This window comes from Ambystoma mexicanum, chromosome 1p, assembly GCF_040938575.1.
Source record: "Ambystoma mexicanum isolate Mex_15411 chromosome 1p, UKY_AmexF1_1, whole genome shotgun sequence".
Classification (NCBI taxonomy): Eukaryota; Metazoa; Chordata; class Amphibia; order Caudata; family Ambystomatidae; genus Ambystoma; species Ambystoma mexicanum.
In genome coordinates, this window is record NC_090921.1 from 991,004,384 (window position 1) to 991,029,399 (window position 25,016).

Sequence of the window (25,016 nt, forward strand, 5' to 3'; positions counted from 1 at the left end):
TCAGCTCCTCTCCCTTTGGCCCACATGAGGCGTGGGTTCCCCAACGAGACCCCCCCAGGTCCCCCCCTCGCTCTCCAGCTCCAAGCTTATAATGCTGGCCGCTTCCTGAAGCGTGGTCGCCTGCTTCTGACTCCCCTCCCACTCGAAAACTAAGCCAAAAGGGAAGGTCCACTTATACTTTATCCCCTTCTTGGACAGCTCCTTCAGAACTGGGCCCATATTCCTTCTTTTCAGCAGTGTGCTTGCGGCAAGATCCTGGAACAGAATTTCCTGTCATTTATAGAGGACCGGCTCTCTTTGTTTGGCTGCCCGCAACACCGCTTCCTTCGGTCTGTATCTAGCGAAGGCAACCACAACCTCCCGAGGTCTGGCGTTGGGTCACCCAGGGGTCCGGCCAACCCTGTGGGGCCTGTCCAAAACTATCGAGCTTGGGTGCACCTCGCTCAAGAGTTCAGCGAATATCCGCTGACATTCCTCCTTCAGTTGACGGTCCGTCACTGCCTCGGGCAGCATCTTAATTTGTATATTGACCCGCTGAGATCTGTTTTCCAAGTCCTCTAGCATCGCCTCCATGTTCCTCGTCGCAGAGTCTAGCTGGTCTATGGCCTCAGCATTAGCCGCTGTCTCCCGCTCGTTCTCCTGGAGGCCTCTTTCCAGTAAGTCAGTCCTTTCCCCTAATTGAGCTACTTCTTGTCGGATTTCCCCCAGAGCCACGTTGGGGTCGGTTCTCATGAATTGGAACTGGTCCTGGAAAGTTTGAGCCAAAGATTCTCTCAGGGTCTGCATTTCCCCCGTGAGATCTTGCCTCATCATCTGCGCAGATTTCAGCAACCGCCTCACTGCCCCCATTCTCCTGTGAATTGCCACTGCCGGTTTTGTGCAAATCCCTATTGTCCATAGCAGACCAAGTGTAGGCAGGGTCCCCTGGTGGGCTCCAGCGCGGTGACCGCCCCCACCCCCCCTGATTTCCCTCTAGACCTGGAGGACATCTATGCCAGGCCCGGGCCGCAGCCCCCACCACTATCGGGGCGGCAATCCTGACCCCTCGTTACAGTTTAGTAGGCCGGAGACCCCCCGCCCCCGGACCCAGCAAGACCCTCTGCTCCTAGGGGATCAATCTCCCTTCAGCCCTGATGCTCCGTCCTCTGAGGGGTGTGCTCCTTCTTCTCTGGATGTCCCGGATGGCCAGCACGCTGCGGGGCGCTTCTGATCCCTCCTCACTCCTCTTTCGTGGTAATTGTCCAAATAGACCCACTAGATGTACAATCGCCGTGCTCCACTGAGATCAGCCTCAAAGGAGATGATCACAGTGCTCCGTTGTAGTAAGCACCTAGAGACAGGGAGCGCACCAAAATGGCAGTGCCCCTCTTCCAACCATCGCTGCCCCCGCCAAGGGCCTCTCCAAGGCACTCGCCTGCCCCTGTGGAATTGTGCCCCAGGGCCTCCAAACCCTGTTCACCAGGCAGCCCGCAGCTCCCTCCACACTCTCGGGCTGGCCCCTCCTCCCGGAACGTGCGTTTGCTTTTACTGCGCCCGCCAGGGACCAAACCCGCAGTCCTGCGTCGGGGGGGGGGGGGGGGGCGACGTGCTCCCCCGCCCCCACGCCACACTTTCTGGGCCAAGGGGGCCCCACCAAGGCTTCCTGGGAGCCGCGCACATGCCCCCACCGCCTCTACCTCCTCTGGAGGGCGGGCCGCTCCGGTGCACGCTGCCGCCTCACCTGCCCTGGAGGCGCTGCTCTCCTCTTGGTCCCGCTCAGATGCTTGCCCACCTGGGCTGCCTTGTAGTGCCGCTACAATCCTCAGGGAGGCCCAGGGTCCACTCGAGCGGGTGCGACCCGTGCCCGCACCTCCCCGCTGTAGGCCGCACTCCGCAAGCCGTCTCCCAACGGCCGCCGCTGTGCTGCACGTCCCCGCGGCTCCCTCCTGGTGGCGGCGCCTCACTATCCTGGGGGTTCCGCTGCGCGACCCTTCCGCTCCCCCACAATAACAGCTTGCCACTGCTGCAGCCCGAGAGCTTGGTCCCCAGGGGGGGTGGATCCTCGAGCGAACCCGGCCCGGGATGTCAGAGCAACCGTCGGCACGTCTACTTGTTGCCGGCGGCCATCTTGGAATCTGTAGAATCACTTTTAAAACCTGGGAAGGGGAGCTCGCCCAACTGGTAACAAGAAACTTTGGTTGCTTTATGAACATCCAGCATAAATGTTTTGAACTGCCATGTAATACCTTGTTAATTTGTTGTATGTTTAAGGGTGAGGGACAGATATCTGTTAATAGAGTGTTTCCTTTAGTTTATTTTAGGCAGGCAAATCCTTGTTAGGGTAGGGTAGTGAGGCATTCCTCCAATCTAATATTCTAATAAAATGTTGCATGTTGAGAAAACATTACAAGTGGTCCACCTCACATTTCTGACCCCTCACAGTATGTAAATTATCACTATTCCATTAGTTGCTTTTTCTTTTGCAAAGCCTTTTGTTTGTTTTATTATTTGAAATGCGCGATCATACCCTCAGGTAACAGTGTGCAACATTTACATGCGATTGCAAAGCTTAGTTACAACAGCAAAAATATATAACATACAGTAATAACAGGAATATATACATATGTGCAAGTAGGCATCAATGGGTACAGGCAATAGGTAGTACAGTAAGCAGGAGTATGAAAAACTAGGCAACTGGCTATAATGGGAAGCCTACGTTTTCAACCATAAAATGACCTTAAATCGGACGTTTTGATAGTGCAAGTCCGTATTGAGGGGTGGTGGTAAAGAGTTCCACAATTTCGCTGCTTTGACTGGGAAGCTGTTGCCCCCTATGGTTGAACGTTTAAAATTGGGGACAGAAAGGCAGTCTTTATATACTGTTCTTGTTGGTCTCAGGAAGTCTGTCTATGGAATCTGTCGATTAGATAGATGGGGGCAGCATTATTGAGGGATTTGTGGGTTATTGAGGCAGTTTTTAGGAGGATTTTGTCTTTGACAGAAAGGCAATTATTCTGTTGACAGTATGCTGTAATATGCTCTCTTCTGGAGATGCCCAGTGCCGCTCTAAGAGCGTTGTTCTGGAGAGTTTGAAGTTTGCTGGTGATGGCTTTGAAGGACCCAAGATAGAGAGCGTTACAGTAGTCCAGGTGGGACAGTATGAGGGCTCTAGAGAGGGTCAAACAGCTAGTGTCAGACAGAAAGGGTTTGGCTGCACGGATCAATTTACACGTGTAAGCCGTGGAAGAGGCTAGGGAGTTCACCTGTTTGTTAAAGGAGAAGATGGAGTCCAGGTAAACGCCTAGGGTTTTAACCTCTTGTCCCACTTTAATACTATTGCCATCGATCATGAAAGAACAATAGGCAGAGCCTAGTTTCTTTAGGCTGGTGGTAGTACCTAGAATTATGAGTTCAGTTTTATCATTCAGGCATAGTCCATGTGTGGCCATCCATGCCTGGATGATGATGTACACTCTATTCACCAATGCCAAATCCTTTGCATAATCTCCAGAAAGCGGAAGGAGGATCTGGGTATCATCCGCGTAGTTAGTGTAGGTGATACCGAGATGATCCAAATCATTGAAAAGGGGCTTGGTAAATATATTGTACAAAGTGGGGGAGATACAAGAGCCCTGTGGCACACCACATGTGATGGGAATGGGGTCTGCTGTAGGTGAAAACATCCTCCTCGTTCTGCCTTTGAGGAAAGATCTAATCCATGTAATGGCCTCAGCGGAAAAGTGAGCTGATGTGTGTAAGTCAGTGCATAAGTGTGATCGACCAGGTCAAATGCTGCGTAGAGGTCTAGGAGGAGGAGTAAGGCGGCTTGGCCATTGTCTCTAAGCTTGTCGATCTGTGCTGTAAGATCAATGAGGGCAGTCTCAGTCCCATGTTGAGGACGGAAGCCTGATTGCCTAGCTCCAAGTAGGTGATGTTGTTCCAGGTACTTCTGTATTTGCACGTATGCAACGGTGGTCAGTCAAAAGGCCGAAAACAAAATCTCGAATGACAAAAATCTCGAAAAAAAAAATATCGAATTTTTTATTTATTTATTTGTGTGTTTTTGGGGTCAGGTAAGTAAAAAAAACGGTAAAATAAAAAAAATGAAAAAGGGGGTTGCGGGGGAACCCCCCATTTTGAAAAAAAATGCATTGAAAAAAAAATTCGATATTTTTTTTTTCGAGATTTTAAATTCGTGCTTTTTTTTCAAGATTTTAGTTTTCGAGATTTTGACTAAAAACTGTATGCAACCTTATCCAATATTTTTAGAAAGAATGGCACAGTCGTTATGGGTCTATAGTTTGTAGGCGTGGCTGGGTCAAGTGTGGGCTTTTTTAGTAGTGGCAGTACCCAGGATTATTTTAAGTTGGTGGGGATAGAACCAGTGGAGAAGGAGGTGTTAATTTTGTGATGAAAGGGGAGAGGTCACGGGCCGCATCTTAAATGAGCTGTGCAGGGCACAGATCACCCTGACAGTTGGACGGTTTTAGTGACGAGATGATTTTTTCTACTTCAAGTGTGGTGACTGTAGAGAAATTAAAGCGGGTAGTTTCCCTTAAAGTAGGCTTCTCATGCGATTTGGAGGTGGGAGGGTCATTCAGGGAGGCTTTTTTGCAGGAAATTTTATTTTGTAGCGTAGCAATCTTGTTGGCTAAGGCCTTTTGAATTTCTGAGCACCAGTTTTTATCTTTAGTACAGGTATCTGGTGGTGCAATGGGGGTTTCTACTTCTTTAAGGATGGAGAATAGTTCCTTCGTGTTTGATTTTGCTTGGGCTATACGGGAGTCAAAGGAGGATCGTTTAGCAAGGTAAATTTCTTTTTTGTAGAGGGCTGCTAGTTTAGTTAGTTTAAGTTTATTGGCTACTGAAGGGTGTTTATTCCAAATGGCTTCGTAAGTTTCTTTTTTGCTGTCTTAAATCTTTGAGGAATGGTGTGTACCATTTGTTCAAATGCGTTTTGGGCTTGCTTGGTCTAATTTTGAGGGAAGCGATTAAATCCAACGAAGTGGACATGATTTTATTATTTCTCAACCAAGATCTCTGGGTCCAGGTTGTCAGGGAGTGTGTTTAGTGTGGGTAGTAGGTTCAGGATAAGTCTCTCCACAGTGATACTCTTCTCATTTCACGTGAGTGTGGGTGGGGCCCTACTAATAGGCAAGGGTAGGGGTTGGATGGTAGAGAGCGTGAACGATACCAAATGGTGGTCGGTCCAGGCTAATGGTGAGATGTCAGTGATGTTGGCTAGACAATTATAGTCAGCCACCCAGTCGAGTATTCTGCCTTTGACGTGTGTAGGTTCCATACATCTTTGGGTAAATCCTAGATCGGAGAGGGTACGGAGTGTAGTATTGTCAATTTGGTCGTCTTGGTCGTTGTAGCCCATATTGAAATCCCCAAGGGTGAGTACTTGGGTGGAACTTTTAAGGTTGCTAGATAATATAGTATTAATATCTTCATCGAAGGTGCCTATTGGGCCTGGAGGGCGATATATCCGGTGTATGTTAAGAGTTTGGGAGTTGGTAAGAGGGACTTTAACAGAGAGTAGTTCACAAGAAAGGATATTTATAGTAGTTACAATTCTCATGGTAAGGCTGCATTTGTGTATGATAGCAATACCCCCTCCTCTGGAGTTGGGTCGGTCGTGTCTCAGGATAGAATAATTATCTGGGACTGCAAGCATGAGCATTGGGCCAGCCGCCGGATGTAGCCAGGTCTCCGTAATAGCAAGGAGGTCGAGGTCTTCTTCGAGGATTAAGTGTGCAATTTCTGTTGCGTGAGCTACTAACGATCTAGCATTGATTAGCGCTCCCTTGATTTGGGGGCTCTCAGTAGGTTTTGGTAGTTGTGATTTGAGGGTGATCTTGTGTTAATTCAAGGTAACCCTGATTAGAGGGACTGTATCGAGGTATGGGGTTGGAGTTCTGGGATGAGTTAGGTTTAAGGGTAGGTAGGCTGGGCCGGGCAGTCGTGGTTCTTAGTCTCTGTAAGGTGGGCATAGAACGGGCGAGGGGCTCATAAATTGTAGCTAATCTGGCTCTGAGTCCTAAATTCCTATCAGAGGTGGAGCGGGGGAGGCTGGTGGGCAGCAGTGGCTGTAGGTCACCAATATGTGGAGGAGAGCTACTGGGTGACTTAGTGTTGATCATAGTCGAATACATAATGATAGGTGATTGGGGGATGACATGCTAAGCAGTGCTACGGTATTTATGAGGAGCAGGAGGCAGACAAACAAGCTAGTGCTCAAGGGACACATGCTAAGTAGTTTGTAGCAAATATTTAGAAGTGTGGGTGGTTGACCTAACTCTAGGACAAGAGCTCGGGCCTAGGCCGGTGCCGAGTTAGGCTCTCCCTAGACAAAGAGGGCTCACGGTGCATGAAGAGAGTAGCGCTAGTTGAGGAGCAGTGCCTGAGTTCGAGCTAACTCAGTTTGGCTGAGCTGCAATAGGGTGGCACCGCTACAATGCAATGAGGGGAGCACCTAAGTTCAAGTGACACAAATTGGCTATAATGCAATGAGGTTAGCACCTCCGTAACTTTGCTGGGGTTTCAGTAGGTTGCATTGGGTGTCTGCTCCTACCAATGTTTCTTCTTTCTGCCATGTCCCCCCTACGCCACCTGGTTTAAGAACTGACCACAAGCTGAACTGTAATTTATTGTTTTTCTCATTTTTGCCAGAATTATTTACGTATGGTGACAACACGAAAGATCACCAAAGGCCAAGAAATTTTCAACACCTATGGGCAGATGGCAAACTGGCAACTCCTTCACATGTATGGATTTGCAGAGCCATATCCTAGTAACACCAATGATGCTGCCGATATCCAGATGGAGACGATGCGCACTGCGGCAATGCAAGGTCGGTGATTACATATGCCAAGAGACCTATCCACCTTATTTGTAGTAAGGTCTGCTACATAATGTATTTCTTTACACAACTCTGGGTGGGTCTGTCATCGGATGATCGCAAAAGCTATCTGTAAAATATTTAAAGATGCACTTACGAGGGGCTTTATTAGAATATTGGAATTGGCTATCTGGGGTTGCAGTAGCTTGAAATAGTTAAGTAGCACTTTGTAGCAATGATATTGGTGCTAGTGCATGTGCCAGGGTCTTAAAGTAGTATGCAGTGTGTTGATTATTCAGACAATGATGGAACTTGGCAGTGGTCCGATTCGGGATCTTCCCCTGGATCAGCAAATGATTTGATCAACCAAATTGTCTCTAGTGTTGATATGCTTCATTGATGAGCACAATGGAAAGAGTGATTATCAGAGGGGTTTGGTAGGTGGGAAGGAGGAGTCGGACACAGAATGGACATTTCTATCGGCTTGATTCAAAATTATAAAGTAAATGCCTGTCTTACCCTATTGCTACAGGGATGTTTCCCTACCTAACCAAATTAACATGCTAGTCTGTCGCCAGGAAGTCCAACTCAAAAAATGTCCCCTGTCCAAAACCTAATTTACCTGACCCTTCCACTAATACTAATAACTGCAGTTTGCCTTTAACGGGATTCAGCTACTTCCTATGATAAGCTTCTGGGCACTAAGCACTTTAGAGTTAGCCTTTAGAATCTATTAAGGCATTTCATTCCTCAAACGGAATTGCAAGTTTAACTTATTATGTTTTTGCTTGACGTATTCTAAACTTATACCACACATCTGGAACATACGAACTCGCATAGAGCTCGATCATTGTCAACTTTATAACATCAGCGATTAGTGCGTTTGCTGACAGGGCACTACTCGCTCTATTTATAAGACTAGGCTCTATGACTTACCATACAGTGCTGTTCGGCAATGGGTATTACGGAGCCCCGTATGTGATCATTGTTTTAATGTATTACACTAATCCACAGAGGGTTGGCTTTAGATACCGTGCAAAGAATGTAACTAACAGTTTGTAATGTTAGTATGCACAACAATACCTCTGCAGACGACATAATCCATATAACCTTTTATTCAGCACAAGCACAACAAATTGCATGCTGTTACTTTCAAAAAATGGTGTGATCCACTGGAAACAAAGATTTAAAGACTGTTGACCTGTCTGAATAAATGGGCAGGATGAAAAAATATGCCTTTAATAAAAACGCATAAAATGGCCGTAACATTATACGTCCCTAACTATGAGCAGATACACCTTCTAGCACAGAGACTGTCCCTGAGACACAGAGCCCAACTTAAAAATAGACATAGGACTGTGTCCATTCTGGGTGAAAGGCAAACGCTCTTCTCTTTTCACTTTTCTTGAAACGTACACACTTTTAAAAGCGGTGGACACAGATGGGCAAAATCATGTGACCAAGCAACTAGTTGTTGCGAAACACGTCATTTTTGCTGCTGCCTCCCCTGACCACTCTTTGTGGAGCTGCACAGATGAATTTAACACATATATTTTTTTTAATTAAGGAGACATTTTAAATTCTACTTTGTGGACTCTGGTGACCATTCATTGACTGCGGGCTGTCACAGTGGAATACCCTGACTGAGAGTCTGACTCAAACCTGCTAGAGTGTAACACTGGCGAATGTTGGATAAGCGCTATGTGAAGCGTGAAACGCTACAGGACATATCCCATTGGTGTCTTGCCTCTGCGTGCATGTTTTGCTTTTTGTTTTTAAACTTTAAACTTGTTAGTCATTTGACCAAGTTTTTATTTCTTTTTTTGTTGTGGGCCGCTCTGACATTTTACACAGACTCGGAGTGCAGTTCTGCCACTTTGGCGCTCCTCCTTCATGTGTGCATATGATGGCATCTTGCATTTACCTTGTTCCTCACGCCACTGAGACCCATGCAGGAGTGGTTGGTGAAACAGTGGTCTCAGGCAAGTGGTCAGTGGGACGATCTAGTGGTCGTTTTGCCAACACTAGTACAGAATCTTCGCTGGTGGACAAGAAAAAATCTACTGACGGGGAAACCCTTGTATGATCCAGAAGTACAAGCGATTGTCACGACGGACGCATCACTTGCTGGGTGGGTGGGTCACTACCTTCACCACGCAGCTCAGGGTCTGTGGTCTCTCTCAGCAGCACAGAACCACATCAATCTGCTAGAACTATTGGCAGTATTCAAGGCCCTTCAGGCGTTCGAAACTCTCCTAGCAAACCAATCTGTGCAGATCCTGACAGACCGCACTACAGCAATGTTTTACATCAACAAACAGGGGGGCACGGAGTCTCCAAATCTGTCCAGGCTTGCGCAACACATTTGGAAATGGGCACTCAAACAGAAAATATTCCTATCATCACAGCATGTTCCAGGGGAACTCCACTCTCTCGCAGATTCATTGAGCAGAGATCCCCTACCAGAAGAACACGAGTGGCAGCTACACGCAGGGGTAGTAGAACACACCTTCTCTCAATGGGGTTTCCCCACAATAGACTTGTTCGCTACAAGCGAAAACAAACAATGCCCAGATTTCCCGTCCAGGTTCCCCCAGCCAGGCTCCAAGGGGAACGCCCTTTGGATGAACTGGTCAGGGAAATTTGCTTACACTTTTCCCCCCCAACACCTCTAATGAGGAAGGCGGTGAACAAGATCCACAAGGAACAGGTGACGCTCATCCTAGTTGCTCCTATGAGGGTAAGACAACCCTGGTATCCACATCTGCGCAAACTGGTGATGTGCAAGCCCATCAAACTCCCATGCCCATACAATTTGCTCACTCAGCACAGGGGACTAACGGTGCACCCTCAACCTCACTCCATGAACTTTGCAGCATGGCTCCTGAGGTCGTAGAGTTTGGACATCTTAATGTGCCACAAAGATGTATGGCTATCTTAAAAGAATTAAGAAAGCCTAACACTAGGCACTGTTATTTTGACAAGTGGAGGAGATTTGTAATTTGGTGCCAGTCTAAACAAATTAACCACATAGAATGGCCTCCTTCCCACATTCTAACTTATATGCTCCACTTGCTAGATGCTGGGTTAGACAGCATTTGCAGCTACATGGAGCTCAATACACACTTTCACTCAGCACTACTGCATTGACACACGTTCCAAGACAGATACACAAGTGGGAGAAGTGGTTCTAAGATATTTGTTCGCCCATGAACCTTCTCACATCCCACCACCACCACCTTCTAACACTGCTAGCTAAATCTATGAACAGCATGTGATCCAAGCAGATTCCACAAGTCTCAGAAGGGATACATTGCTAACCGTAATCGTATTTCTGATGCTTGTATCTGCTTAGATTCACATGCGCCCACCCTTCCTCCCCTCAGAGAGAAGGCGTATGGACGCTTATGAGCCTGTCTGATACATATCTGCTTGGATACAACTGTACTCGCGCTACACCTCATGCTAACTCATGTCAGAAAAATAACAATCTGGGGGACCTCGATGCGTGAGGGATCATGGGTACAGTGGACGTCACACTAGGGATAGTATTACTGGCACGCCCTGTCAACATCCCTTTTCGAGTTTCGAAAACAACTGTAATACTCTGCAGCTTCACTAGATTTCAGCCTATGCACAGCATGTGAATCTAAGCAGATACAAGCATCAGAAATACGATTACGGTGAGTGATGTATTATATATATCACAGTTTGTTTTTCGAAACTCGAAAAGGGGAGTCGAACCAGGGCGTGCCAGTAATACTATCCCTTGTGTGATGTCCCCTGTACCCATGATCCCTCACGCGTGTATGACCCTCAGATTGTTTTATTCCGCCATACTTGTCGGACGGATGTTGCCGAGTTCCCTTGGCATTAGCCAATTATACCAAAAATATTGTTAAAAAACGTCCCGTGTTCTCTTCCACCCTAAGCCGAAGATCAACGTCGGTGAAGAGTGAAGTGAGGGAACCAGCCGTTGAAAACTACACAACAGACTTTGGGCCTTTTGAAGGCCTCTGGCCTCGGCCCGGGCCTTGGAAGGCCTCTGGCCTCAGCCCTGTATAAGTAGGAGAGTGGGGGGTGGTCATAACTTTCCCACATTTATTTCCTACATATACCAGCCCGCTGCCAATTTCAGACATATGGAGAGTACTCCTTTCAAATTATGCCCTAAGTGCAACAGGAAGTTTCCCTGGGTAGACCAGCATAATACGTGAAATCTGTGTCTCCCACAAGACCATCCCAAGGCTACCTGTCGAGCTTGCAAGGTCTTCAAGCCGAAAACACTTGAGGACCGCTCCACTAAACGCTGGGCCCACTATGCCAGGCAACTAGAGGCCATGGACGCCGGAGGGTCATTTAGCGATGGCAGCAACGCCGCTGTATCGGACAGCGAGGGCAGAGGGGTGACTTCATACACCCACGCCTCCGACCCCAGAGGACTGGCTGGCGGCTCAGTTATGGGGACAACACCCGGCGGCATAAGCGCAACACACACCACTTCCACTGAACACATCAGCCCCGGCCGTGACTCGACACGCGTGTCAAGCGAAAGGCAAAGGAAGACGCTGAGAGAGCGGTCCAACAAATCTGTGTCCTCTGGGCGTTCCCGTTCGCGATTGCCTCATGACAAAGACCAACCGTCTGCGGTTGGAAAAGGTGTTGCTCTCCCAATACTCTCATAGGCCTGATTGTCAGACGATTCCGACCTCTATCCTCCCGAGATTCGATGTCCTTCCTCCAAGACCACCCCCGAATCTCGTACCACCTCCAATTCTCGATGCGAGGTGTCGGATACCACCTCTGAATATCGACGCAAGGCGCTAGATCCCTCGGAAGCCCCTAAAACCACTGGGAAACATTCCTCTAGTCATGGGAAGGGGGACAAACGACACAAAATCCTTCAGAACAACATGTTCATAAGGAGAAACAAAAGGACCCTAAATCAGTAGGAAAGTCCAAGGTCCCTGACCCTCCCACTAAAGGTAAAATCGTCCCTCCCACTGCTCAAGATATGGGCATGGAAGAGGAAACAGAAGATTTTGTGGTTATCCCTAGCTCTAGAGAATGGAATTCAGCAGACATCGATGGGGTTATGAGAAGAATGTCATTTTTTGCCTAATTATTTTCATAGTTATGCCAACACACCACCTACCTCTGCCCCTTCGAGGTCCAACGCCTCTCAACCCCCTGCTAAAAGACTCATGCCCCGGCGCAGGGCTTGGTCACAGACCCTTTGGTCATTGAACCTTACCATCCCGAGTCATATTGTGAGGAAGCAGAACTACAAATGGTGGAAGACCAGACAGGGGTCTGTTATTATGGGGACGACTAGGAGGCGGCGGATGAGGATGAGGATGAGGCTGAAGCCTACAATCTTGACTCCCAAATTCCTAAAGACCCCCCGCCCCCAGTGAATGACTCACCAGTAGATAATCAACCACTCCTCAATGAGGTACTGGCTAAAGCAGCAGCCCATTTTCATATTGACACACAAGGTGTCCAAGAGGACAGGGATTTTGCGGAGGAGATCCTAGGTGACAAGAGTCATTACTCAGGCTATCCCTATATTGAAATCTATCCAGCGTAGAATTGACCCCTCGCTGTTAACTCCAAATCTTACTTGTGCGGTTAATCCACAAGTTGAAAAACTATTCTGTGCTGCACCCTCGGATCCCCTGTACATTAGGGGTCAATTAAAACCGGACTCCCTGGTAGTAACAATCACCAGATAGAGGGTAGGTACACCACTTCCTCCTTCTGAAGCACCTCCCGATAAAGAGAGCAAAAGACTATATGCTCTGGGCAGGAAAGTTGTCTCCACTTCCGGCTATCCGGCACGAATTGCTAACAGTGCCACTCTTTTGGCAAGCTACAATTGCCATCAGTGGGGAAAAAGTAGCTGCTTTAGTGCCATCCGCACCTAAACCACTGAAGAGCCAGTTGGCTCATCTGGCAGCAGATGGTAGGTCCGTATCAGGATGCATACTGAAAACAAACTTTGATGCAGCAGATAATGCTGGCAGATTAATCGCAGAAGGCCTGTAATAAAGCGTCACACATGGTTAAGACAGACCCGAAACCCAAGCCACCCTTATAGACATGCCGGGAGAGCCGAACGTACTATTCGGCAAGGCAGTGGAGGAAGCCTTCAAAACAGCTAAGGACGAGTATACGACCCAGCCCTGCAGATAATGTGCGTAAGGAGCCTTTTTATGCATGTAATTATGGCAAATACACATGATTTCATGTTCTACTGCGTACCGTGTACGCTTTGATTTATTCATTTAAAAAACATACTTTCCACCACTTAATGGCACTGTAACGTTTCTTTTGTCAGCAGCATAGCCTTTCTTACACATGATGGTGAATTTCCAACTGAAAGACCAAATCTGTGACAGCTAAGCGAGCAACACAATAAAGCATGCACCCTTTTAAAATGTGTTCATACCCATAACATCTAATAGCTATATGCTAAAAAGTAAAGTTTGCTTTGATGTCCTAAGTCGAATATTCTTTAATAACCATACATAACACGCTGGAAGTTTGCGACAAATCTCCAAACCTAAGTGAGTTTATGCACAACTTATTTTTTGGGGCGTTTTTAAAGCGCTGAAAATGAAGTGGGTAAATCCAGGATGTTTTGCCTTTTGCATCTTCTAGTTTTTCCATGCAGGATGTGGAAAATAAAGGTACAGTGATATTTTTTTGCCACAAAATGCTGCTATAAGGATTTACATGTTATGATGCTTTACTATGCAAGTAAACTCTATAGGACATTATTATTGTAGGTCTTGACACCCAAAACTAAACGTTTTGTTCCAAGTAAAGCGCAGAAGAAGGTGGCCATGCCCATTTTGAAAGAGCGGGTTAAAATCCCAGCTTCGCTGTTTAGCGTAAGTGTGTGATGCTGGGCAAATAATGTAATCTCACCCTGACTTCAATTGCAAAAATTGAGTGCATATAAGTTTACACCCTTACAAAAGGACAGTTTTAATAAGTGTAGGGACACATTGGTGTATACTGGTGCTCCTCTGCTAGTGGCTCCAATACTGCTGCGTAGAATTGCATTATTGCTGCACTGGCCCTCCCCCATTCTTGTAACACTGGATTTAACAGGCAGACGTAGTGTCACCAGCCAGTCAGTGCACTAGAGATTCTAGTATAGCAGACTGTGGTAGAAGCAACATTTTCTCCCCTGTTGCTCCCAGCCACTGAAGGTGCTTGGGCCGCCAGAGTACTGCCCCACACTCTGCAATGCCCTGTTATGCTAGGATATTGAGTCTTGCATTGCACACCATCTGCCATTTTCACACTTTCTAGGACCTTCAGGTTCTGCAAGAAGTGGGTTTTTCAAACTCAAAGGAGAGAGCAGTTAACTGATTGTAACATTGAAGCTGCACTAGAATATTCTTATTACAATGAGTAATGAAGTTAGATGCCCCTACACAAGTAAGTTTGCCTTTCCTCCAAAGTCTCTGAAGTTATTACCTCTCCCAACATTTGAAGGGTTAGCCCCAGCCTACATATTAGCCTAGGTGCACCCTTGGATGTGCGCACTTGCATTTTGATAGGCAGGGAGGTGAGGGAAGTCTTTCCCCCAAACTGGCAGTGTTAAGTTTTACTGTGTGTGCGCTCAGAAAAATGTACTTGAAAAAATGTACAATGCCCAAACTTTGCATCCAGGTTCCCCCAGCCACGCTCCAAGGGGAAAGCATTATGGATGAATTGGTCAGGGATATTTGCCTATGCTTTTCCACCAACCCCTCTGTTGAGGAAGGTGGTGGACAAGATCCCCAAGGAACCGATGACGCTCATCATGGTTGCTCCTATGTGGGCAAGACAACCATGGTATCCACACCTACCTGGCGGTGTGCGACCCCATCAAACTCCTGTGCCGGTACAACCTGCTCTCCCAGCACAAGGGGCTAACAGTGCATCCTCAGCCCAACTCAATGAACTTGGCAGCATGGCCCCTGAAGTCATAGAGTTTGTCCATCTCAATTTACCCCAGAGATGTATGGATATTTTGAAAGAGTCAAGAAAACCAAACACAAGGCACTGTTACTATGACAAATGGAAACGATTTGTTATTTGGTGCCAGAATAAGCAAATCAACCCAGTTGATTGTACTCCTTCTAATGTTGTCACCTATATGCTCCACCTATAGGATGCAGGGTTAGTGTTTAACTCACTTAAAATGCACCTGGCAGCTTTATCAGCCTATACCACGTCGCATAACAAGGTGTCATGGTGGAAAGTGCCAGTTGCCAAAGCATTTATGGAAGGGGTAAAGAGACTCCACCCTCCAATTTCTAACCCCCCACCAGGTTGGGACCTTAATGTGGTACTCGCTAAGCTCATGGGACCTCCCTTTGAGCCCATGCACAAATCCAGTCTCAAACACCTGACTTATAAAACTGCCTTCTTAGTAGCCATCACCTCCATAAGAAGGGTCAGTAAAATTCAAGCTCTGTCATTACAGGATCCTTTCTTTACTATTCATAAGGATAAACTGGTTTTACGCACTCACCCAAAGTTCTCACCTAAGTTCATTTCCAAATTCCATGTTAACTAGTCTATTGAGCTACCGGCCTTCTTCCAAGAACCCAAGAGATCTGCTGAGGTCAAACTCCACACACTAGATGTGAGAAGGGCGGTCCTCTACTATGTAGACAAGACCAGACCGCTAAGAAAAACAGATCAGCTGTTCGTCTCCATAGCTCCAGGCAGAGAGGGAGAATGCGTCTCTAAAAATGCCTTCTCTAAGTGGATAGTCAGATGTATCCAACTGTGCTGTTCCCTTTCAGATAAAACTCTGCCTTTTACGCCGAGAGCCCACTCTACAAGAGGTACTGGAGCCACTCTGGCTTTCATTGCAAATGTACCCCTTGACAGCATTTGCAAAGCAGCTACATGGAGCTCTATTTACACCTTTACTCAGCACTACTACATTGACACTCATTCCAAGACAGATGCTCAAGTGGGAAAGGCGGTTCCAAGACACATGTTCGCTCATGAACCTTCTCACATCACACCTCCCTTCTAACACTGCTCGCTAATCTCTGCACAGCATGTGATCTAAGCAGATTCCACAAGCCTCGGAAGGGATACATTACTCAGCATAATTGTATTTCTGATACTTGTATCTGCTTAGATTCACATGCACCCGCCATTCCTCCCTTCTGAGAGAAGGCGCATGGATGCTTATAGTCTTATCTATCTTATCTGCTTGGATACTCTGTACTCGCGCTACTCCTCATGCTACCTCATGTCAGGAAAAAATACATTCTGAGGGTCTTACATGCGTGAGGGAATCAAGGGTACCGGGGACGTCACACTAGGGATAGTATTACTGGCTGGCACGCCCTGGTTCGATGCCCCTTTTTGAGTTTTGAAAAACAAACTGTAATACTCCGCAGCTTCCACTAGATGTCGGCCTATGCACACCATGTGAATCTAAGCAGATACAAGCATCAGAAATATGATTACGGTGAGTAATGTATCATATATATATATATATAGTTTGTGGAATCTGCTTAGATCACATGCTGTGCATAGGCCGACATCTAGTGGAAGCTGTGGAGTATGTTTGTTTTTCGAAACTCGAAAATGGGCGTCGACATAGGGCGTGCCAGTAATACTATCCCTAGTGTGACGTCCACTGTTCCCATGAACCCTCACGAGTGTAGGATCCTCAAATTGTATTTTTTATGACATGAGGTAGTATGAGGAGTAGCGCGAGTACAGATTATCCAAGCAGTTAGATAAGACTACAAGCATCCATGCGCCTTCTCTGAGCGGAGGAAGGGCGGGCGCATGTGAATCGAAGCAGATACAAGCATCAGAAATAAGATTACGGTGAGTAATGTATACCTTCTGAGGCCTGTGGAATCTGCTTAGATCACATGCTGTGCATAGATTAGTGAGCAGTGTTAGAAGGAGGTGGGATGTGAGAAGGGTCATGCAAATGGTGTCAAGGAGTAAATTTGCAATGAAAGCCAGAGTGGCCCCAGTGCCTCTTGTAGAGTGGGCTCTTGGCGTAAAAGGCAGAGTCTTTTCAGAAAGGGAGTAGCACAGCTGGATACATTTGACTATCCATTTTGAGATGGCACCTTTTAGAGACGCAATCTCCCTCTCTGCCTGTAGATACGGAGACGAACAGCTGGTCTGTCTTTCTTAGCGGTCTGGTCTTGTCTACATAGTAGAGGACCACTCTTTGCACATCTAGAGTATGTAGTTTCACCTCAGCAGACCTTTTGGGTTCTTGGAAGAAGGCCGGTAGCTCAATGGACTGGTTAACGTGGAATTTAGAATTTAACTTAGTTGAGAACCTAGGGTGAGTGTGTAAAACCAGTTTATCCACTGGCATGTCGATAAGAGAAGCCTGGGTCTTGGGTTTAAACCCTGACTGTCTGAGCCAAGCGTGTCTGCGATGAGCGGGCCTGCATAATCTGCGGCGTCAATGATCGCCTTTAGAATGCACCCAGACACCGATCTACCCTCCGACACAAGCTACCCTCCTCCGCAGCTTCCACTAGATGTCGGCCTATGCACAGCATGTGAATCTAAGCAGATACAAGCATCAGAAATACGATTATGGTGAGTAATGTATCCCATATATATTAACAAAATACTTTGTTAATGGGACATTATGGGTAAGTTACACCAGTAAAAACCTATAAAATTAAATGGAAAAACATTGTTACAGGGACGTTATGGTTACAGGTAAAACCGAAAAACCTCAGAAATTCGCTAGTTATGGTAAGGTAAGCAACCATAACTCATGCCAGCGCTGTGATCTGCTAAGACTAACGCCCATGACATCAAAGATGACATCACAAACCATGACGTCCCTTTAACAATGTTTTTTGTTAGTGAATTTCATAGATTTTTATCAGGGCACTGTAAACATAACATCACTTTAGCATAGTGTATTTAAAAATGATGCTATGTTTGTAGTACCGCACCTTCACCATAATGTCCCTTTAGCAATATTTGTTGTGGCCGATTATGATATAAAGCTCCTTTCAAAGTATCACAATGTAAGTGGCAATGAAGGGAGGCAGTGCGCCGCGCATCGTATACCCTCCACACAATTGTATGCTAAATGGAAGGAACCATGGTATTGTGGAAAACACTGCAGTGGAAACGGGCAGAAATGGGTGGCTGTTGAAACAGATGGTTGTGCGTGTTGCAGTGCGTTTTCAAGAGCGCAAGTGCGCAACAGCAAGCACAAATATTATTCCTGTACTTCCAAAAAGGGCAGCAAGGCAATGTGTGTAGAGCGTGCAGAATTCGGAAATGCAGTAATATTAACAGGAACGCTATTTGTGGGGAAAACTGTTTGTGCTGTGAAACGATAGATTCCCATTTGTACAGTACGACAATGGCACAAGTTGTAAAAAGACAAATACACTTCTTCACAATATACCATACTTTCTCCATTGCCGGACCAAATAAAAAATAACGCGCCTACATGGGTGACTGCATAATGGGATACAAAATTATGCAGGAGTTCAGAAACAGAAGCATTACCTGGCCTACTGCCTCCCTCAGCACAAATGGCACTGAAAATCATGTTACATGGTGTTCATTTGTCCCTCCACAATCGACAACAATAATATCGTCGTGATTGCGTGTCACCAAAGTTTTACACAGACAAACCAAAAGCAATCACTTCATTGTTGGTGCTCCATACGCGTACACATCCACATGATACACTCCACACAACTCCCACCGGACTCTGTTTTCCATTCACTGTCAAGTAATGTATGTGCAAATCACCCAGAAAGCATACGCTGTTGCTCGTACAACACATAACCATAAGCTCAACCTCTGCATTTAGGTCGACAAATAAACTGTATACCACAGTCTGTGCGTGCACTCCACACCCAGAAAGCTTATTGCACAATCCTGTATGCTCCAAAGTCCCAAATATAAGGTGGCCATGTGCAAAAGGGGCATATATTACACATACAACCCTGCAACTATCATATGTCCGCATAGGAGTAGGGGAATAAATGTCAACCAGGGTAGGGGATGTCCTTTATAGTGGTGGCTCTTTAAAAAAGCAGTTTTTAAAAAAAAAAAAAATTTAAAACAGCTGCGACAGTAATAACTCTTTTATTCGGGCTTTTATAATTGTTTTTATTTGTTGCACTGCACCTCACATTCCTACAATAGTGTCTTCAGTGCAGCTTGTAGATTGGAAAACCAAATGTCATTGCCACTGGGTGCGCATATCGATAACCATGTTGTCATTGTCACAGGAGTACATCCCAGCAGCATACAAAAAGTTAGATATGCTTCTGTTGATAAGACGCCTTCCCACCTCTGGCTGCGGACAACATTCGTTGGGATAGTTATATACTGGACTTAGTGGTATACATGAGAAAAGCACCTTCGCAGTGGCAAAAATGTGCTGCACTTCTTTCATCATCTTTTTGAGTTGATGGTACACACTTACACAAGCTATGGAACCCAAAAGCAATGCTCCATAATGCAGTACCACAACTTGTACAGTACCTAAAGTGGCCATTTGTCGACATTCTGCAAGCAAATGGTCGAAAGTACAGACAGCGACACCGCACCACAAAGGCTCCGTCGTTCAAATTGCCATTAAGGCCTCGGCATACTGCAGCAGATCTAGCACAAAGCGATCACCCACTATGAAAACTGTGCGTCTCGCCATCTCTGCTAGCCTCGCTACACAGAGTAATGTAACAAAATGTGGCTGTCCTTTCCTGTGACGCACACTCTAACCACCTGATTGGGCAATTGCAACAATCGCATTTCCATTGGCCAGCATGTTCAAAAGTGCAGAATGTAGCACGTGCGCCTTGCAAAGTATCGTAAGGACTGCGCCCCAGTAAATCATGAACAGTCGTCATTCCCTTTCCACTATCCTCTTCCCTCCACGCCCTTATTAGGTAGCGCTAAGTACTCACACACGCATCCACCCATGCCTTCCAAGACTTCAGCATTTTACAATGTTAGTTCTTCAAACGACTTCATATGTACCGTTACAAAATCAGCCTGCACGTGTGCTGTTATTGGAAAGCACTTCCAGTGGAAAGTTCATTGAAACATTGTAGGAGTTATACATGCAAATTCATCCACATAAGCAACCATCAACACAAAAACATACGAAATAAGTTTTTGCAGTATGTTCACAACTCTGTTATAAGTGCCTCTGTGAACGATATCTGCCTCTAAGCATCCCCTATCTGTTTAAAAACCGTACTGATGTTCCTCCCATATCCTACCATAAACTGGCAATTTGGTGGTATGTGATTGCAACGTTTTTATTTACCCATATCATACACTATATTAGTGGAACAGAACTCTGTTTTTTCCTTCCGACAATGCTGGGAAAATTGTTCCCCACTAACACACCTACTACATAACTCGTAAAAAGAAGGCACTAAAGCCACCACTAAATGTATTTTAGCAACCTACAGTCACTTTCCAAAAGGTCAGTGTCTGCTCGGCTGTCATGCTTTGTACGCTGCACTGTTGCCACAGGCTCTTTTTAAATCTGCCAGCTTCCACTCTGCGCCCTCATCAACTCATCCATACGAATAGTGCGCAACTTGTCCTTGGCTGAACTGCAGGGATCGTATCTCTGCTGGACTAAAATGTCTGCAATAGCTCACAGTGGCTGCGAACAATAAAATAAAAGTGATGTGCATTATGCAGATGGCCTTCTGGTGTCTGGGACCTCAATACCTTGCACTCTTACTTCCTAAATATCTGCTTGCTCCAGCTCTTCCCTCATGCGCCTCATACTCCCTCGGGGTCAGTTGCTTCTACACGCAAGCAGATGTTGGTAGATTTGTTTCTTCTGCTGGGGCCTCCCTGTGAAATTCGCTCTGTCTCCCTGAACCTTGAGGAGAAGCATTGTAGGGTCTGAAAGCGCCTGAAAACCTTTCCATGTGCTTCTTCTTTTTCCCCCTCCTCTCCCCTACTCACTTCCTGCACTGGTTTCCTACCCACCCTATAATCTGTTCCCCAGGCCACCTCCCTCCCTACAGTTCCATGCTTGCACTGGCTTTCTACCAACCCCCGAACTTGGGGAATGTTTTCTATAACCCTAACATTCCAACCACCACTTCATGTCTACACTGATACCAAAGCTTGTGATTTAGCAAGTGTCCTATCCGACTTTGGCCTCACCCAACATGTCAATGAATCTACCCATATTAAGGGACGCACATTATACTGGGTTTCAGACATGAACTGCGCATTAAATATAATCTGTGTCGCCATGTGCATGGTCCGACCATCATAAAATAACATTCTCTATCAACTCTTGCCCACCCATAGACAAACCCTGTACCGCGCCACCCACCTTCACTCGCAACAAGAAGGACATCACAACCGAGAAACTACTCCCACTCACCCTCCCTTTTTTGAACTCGGTTTCCTCCACCTGCGCTGACCCTACTGTCCTTGTGGACACCTACAACCGAGCGATGTTAAAAGCCCTTAACTCCATTGCCCCAATCAAACAGCGCAAAGAAAAGCCGCGCAACCACCTTAATTCTTGGTTCACCCCACACCTACTAGAAATTTGCAAAGATAAACGAAAAGCAGAGTCTCTCTGGAGAAGTTCTCCTATGCCAGTAAATAAAATTAACCTACTATCCATCACTCTCTCATACAAGGAAGCCATACTAGCGGCTAAAAAAGAAGTGTACAATAACAGGATTATACAAGCACAATCCAACACTAAGGAACTCTTTAAAATCCTCAAGGAATTAGAGTCCCCAGTTGCTCCCCTTGACACGTGTACCCCTTTACACGTGTACCCCTGACACCGAATGGTGCGCCAACATACAAAAAGCACTACTAAACAAAATCACTACACTCCAAGCTAAAATCAACGCCAAAAAAACCATCTCTTGGACTCAGCAGGTAATCTCCAATCCTACAACATCCCATCCCCTAAACACTCCTTCAAACCTTTTAGCTTCTCACCTCTCACCACTAAGGAAGTGGAAAACATCATTATGAAGTTAAAACCATCCAATTGCCAAGGTGACGCCTGCCCAGCACCAGTCGTAAAGGAAGCAGCACACGACCTCGCTCCCTTCATCACTTCCTTCATCAACTCATCCTTTAAATCTGGCATAGTACCAAACAACCTCAAGGATGCTTGGGTAATCCCCTTGATCAAAAAACCTAACCTAGACCCTAGCAATCCCACCAACTATAGGCCTATCACCATGGTGCCTTACCTCCTCAAAATCTTGGATCGTGCTGCGTATCTCCAAATTCAAGATTATCTCGATACCAACAACCTATTAGGACTCAATCTGGCTTCCGCCCGAGACACGGCACAGACACAGCTCTGATAGATCTAAAAACCCAAATTGAGGATCTAAGGACAAGGGCAAACGAGCGCTCCTACTCCTACTGGATCTCTCTGTGGCCTTCGACTTGCCGCCCACTTTTCTGATGCAGCTACCGCATGGATCAGCTCATTCCTTGCAAACAGATTCATGAGGGTCTTCTCATCACTTGCCGCCGCTGACCCAGCTCACGTCCCCTGCGGAGTCCCTCAAGGCTCATGCCTATCACCGACGCTGTATAACGTATTTACTAAACCACTCTTTGATATTCTTGACCATCTGGGTGTCACTTACACAAATTATGCGGACGACACCCAGATACTCATCCCTATCACTGGTGATTATGTAACGGACGCCAAAACACTTAATGCAGTTTACACTGTCATCCAGGCGTGGATGGCCTACCACAGGCTCTGCCTAAATGATGAGAAAACTGAGTTACTCATCCTAGGCTCTCAGTCCAAACTCGCAAAACTTGACAGTGTATATGAGGCCTTCAACATTAATGGCAACATCATCAAGGTTACCAATGTCACTAAAACCCCTGGTATTTACCTAGATTCCACCCTCTCTCTCAACAGACAAACCAACTCAGTAGTCTCAGAATCCGCGTATACGGGTAAACTTATCACAGCTTGCCGTCCCTTCTTAACAATGGGCAACTGCCTTATCCTTGCCAGAACCCTCATCTTATCAAAAATTGACTACTGCAACGCCCTTTACATCGGAACGAGCCAAAGAAACATTGATAAACTTCAGGTAACCCAGAATAACACCATTAGGGCTGCTCTTAACATACAAAGGCACGCCCACATCTCATCCACCAGCGCAACATACATTGGCTTCCCATTGCACGGCGTATCGCCCTCAAAACACTTGTTCTTAGCCACAAAGCACAGAATAATGCTGCACCGGCATACCTGTCAGCGCGCTTCACTCAACACACAGCCTCCAGACCTTTAAGATCTGCACAAGCGCACACACTCATCATTCCCAGCTTCAAACTGCCAGAGGTTCGAGCTTCCCAGTCCTGGCGGCGAAGCTCTGGAACTCCCTACCTAATGAGCTCAGGAATGTACCCTCCCTCCAATCCTTCAAAAGCAGAACAAAACACTGGCTCCACGAGCAAGACGTTATGACGGCCACTCCTATGTAACACTGGCTGCATGCTGCACCTTCCAGACTACCTTGTATATACTGCAGCTGTATATTACCCTGTAAATGTATGTATATATTTATATATGTTTATGTATATATAATTGTAACCTTTAACTGCCTTCTGTAACACTTTCTTGTAACTATCTTTCTAAACATGCGCCCTGATGCCCGTGGGCAGGCTGCGCAATATAAATATACAAATACTATCCTTGCACTTGCCAGCACTGGCCGTAGTTGCATGGTATTCTATTTGTTTATTGTTCCCATGTACTGCACTTTGCCCTCCCTCTTCACTTGCACACACTCGATGTCAGCTGGCCTAGAGGAATCAATGTCTGTGTGGCCTCCGTTCCGCCTCCCTTTCCTCAGTGTGCCTTCACACACTTGTGTGTAGGCGCGATACAAAGGGCACAAAATACCATTGCACATCATATCATATGATGCACACACTGCGTTTTCATAACATGATGCCTACCACGTACCTTGTACACTTCAAATTATGGTCTTCCCACTGTAAAGCATGTACTACAAATGTCAGAAAAGTGATCCCACAAAAGCAGCAGGGAATGTATATTAGCAATGTTAAGCAAGTGTGTGCAGTGCATGCATACAAACAGGATGCATGCCCCTTACCTTGCACACTTTCACCATAGCCTCCTACATTTATCGGTACAAACACACCTTCTGTCAGTGTTTATGTACACGCCACAACCAGCAACCACATTGCCCAATGGCTTAGCCTCCACAGAGCCAATGCCATAGCTGCCATCCTAAAAAGAGCCGGATGTGCCACATCTAATCCTCAAAGTCTCGCGGAATCCGGAGGAGTGTTTTTGGGGGAGGGGGGAATGTGAAACGGTGGGGATTGTGTCTTTAGGATTGCCTCTAAAAGCAGTATTTATTTTCTTTTTGTCGTGTTTTTTTATGTACGTGCATTCATACATTTTTTTTCTTGTTTTTCTTTCTTTTGCTCACTGTCTGTTTGCTTTTCCTCCTGACATTTTTCTCGACCGAAGATGAACACTTATCTTACATTTCTACAGAATTCTCTGCAACGCTTCATGCAAACACAACACCATTGACAATGGAGGTTAAAATAAAGCCATTTCCTTGAAACCACTGGAAATCCTGCTGGTTAGTAATGCTTTCATAGTCGGTGCAAAACATCCCAGCACTACACATAAAGTTGCACATGCTTCTGTTTATCTAACATCTCCCGACCTCTGGCTGTGGACAAATTACACAGGCATGCTCCCATTGTCCTCTTGATGTCATCGATGAGAAAATCACCTTTGCAGTAGGAAATATCTGCATCACAGCTGTCATCAACTTCTTTAAATAAGCGAGCAAACATGAGCACGACATGTGCCCTAAATGTAGTCCTTCAAAATGCACGACCACCACATCTACCGTACCAACAGAGGCCACACATTTGCAAAGAAGATCCATGAATTCAAAACCCCACTCATAAACTGTGCCCCAAAAAGCCTTCACTCGCCAGTATCGAACCCTCTTTCCACGGCATACCTGTGCAGATCGTGCACAAAGATATCAACGACTACAAGCACTCGCAGTCTGTCCATCTCTGCTAACCTCACTGTATCGAACTTTGGGCAAATATGTCACCGCCCCTTCCGGTGAACCACACCCTCGAATCCTCATTGAAGAATCCCCACAGT

General features: G+C 46.2%; 1 protein-coding gene across 1 annotated transcript in view; it reads left to right on the plus strand.

Annotated features, from left to right (window-relative positions):
- SETD6 (SET domain containing 6, protein lysine methyltransferase) overlaps positions 1-25,016 on the plus strand; it is a 667,868-nt gene that overhangs the window by 396,659 nt on the left and 246,193 nt on the right. Inside the window, exon 7 of the mRNA XM_069654594.1 lies at positions 6,655-6,835. Within this exon, the coding sequence (XP_069510695.1) occupies positions 6,655-6,835 (181 nt within the window). The remainder of the gene's footprint in view (positions 1-6,654; positions 6,836-25,016) is intronic.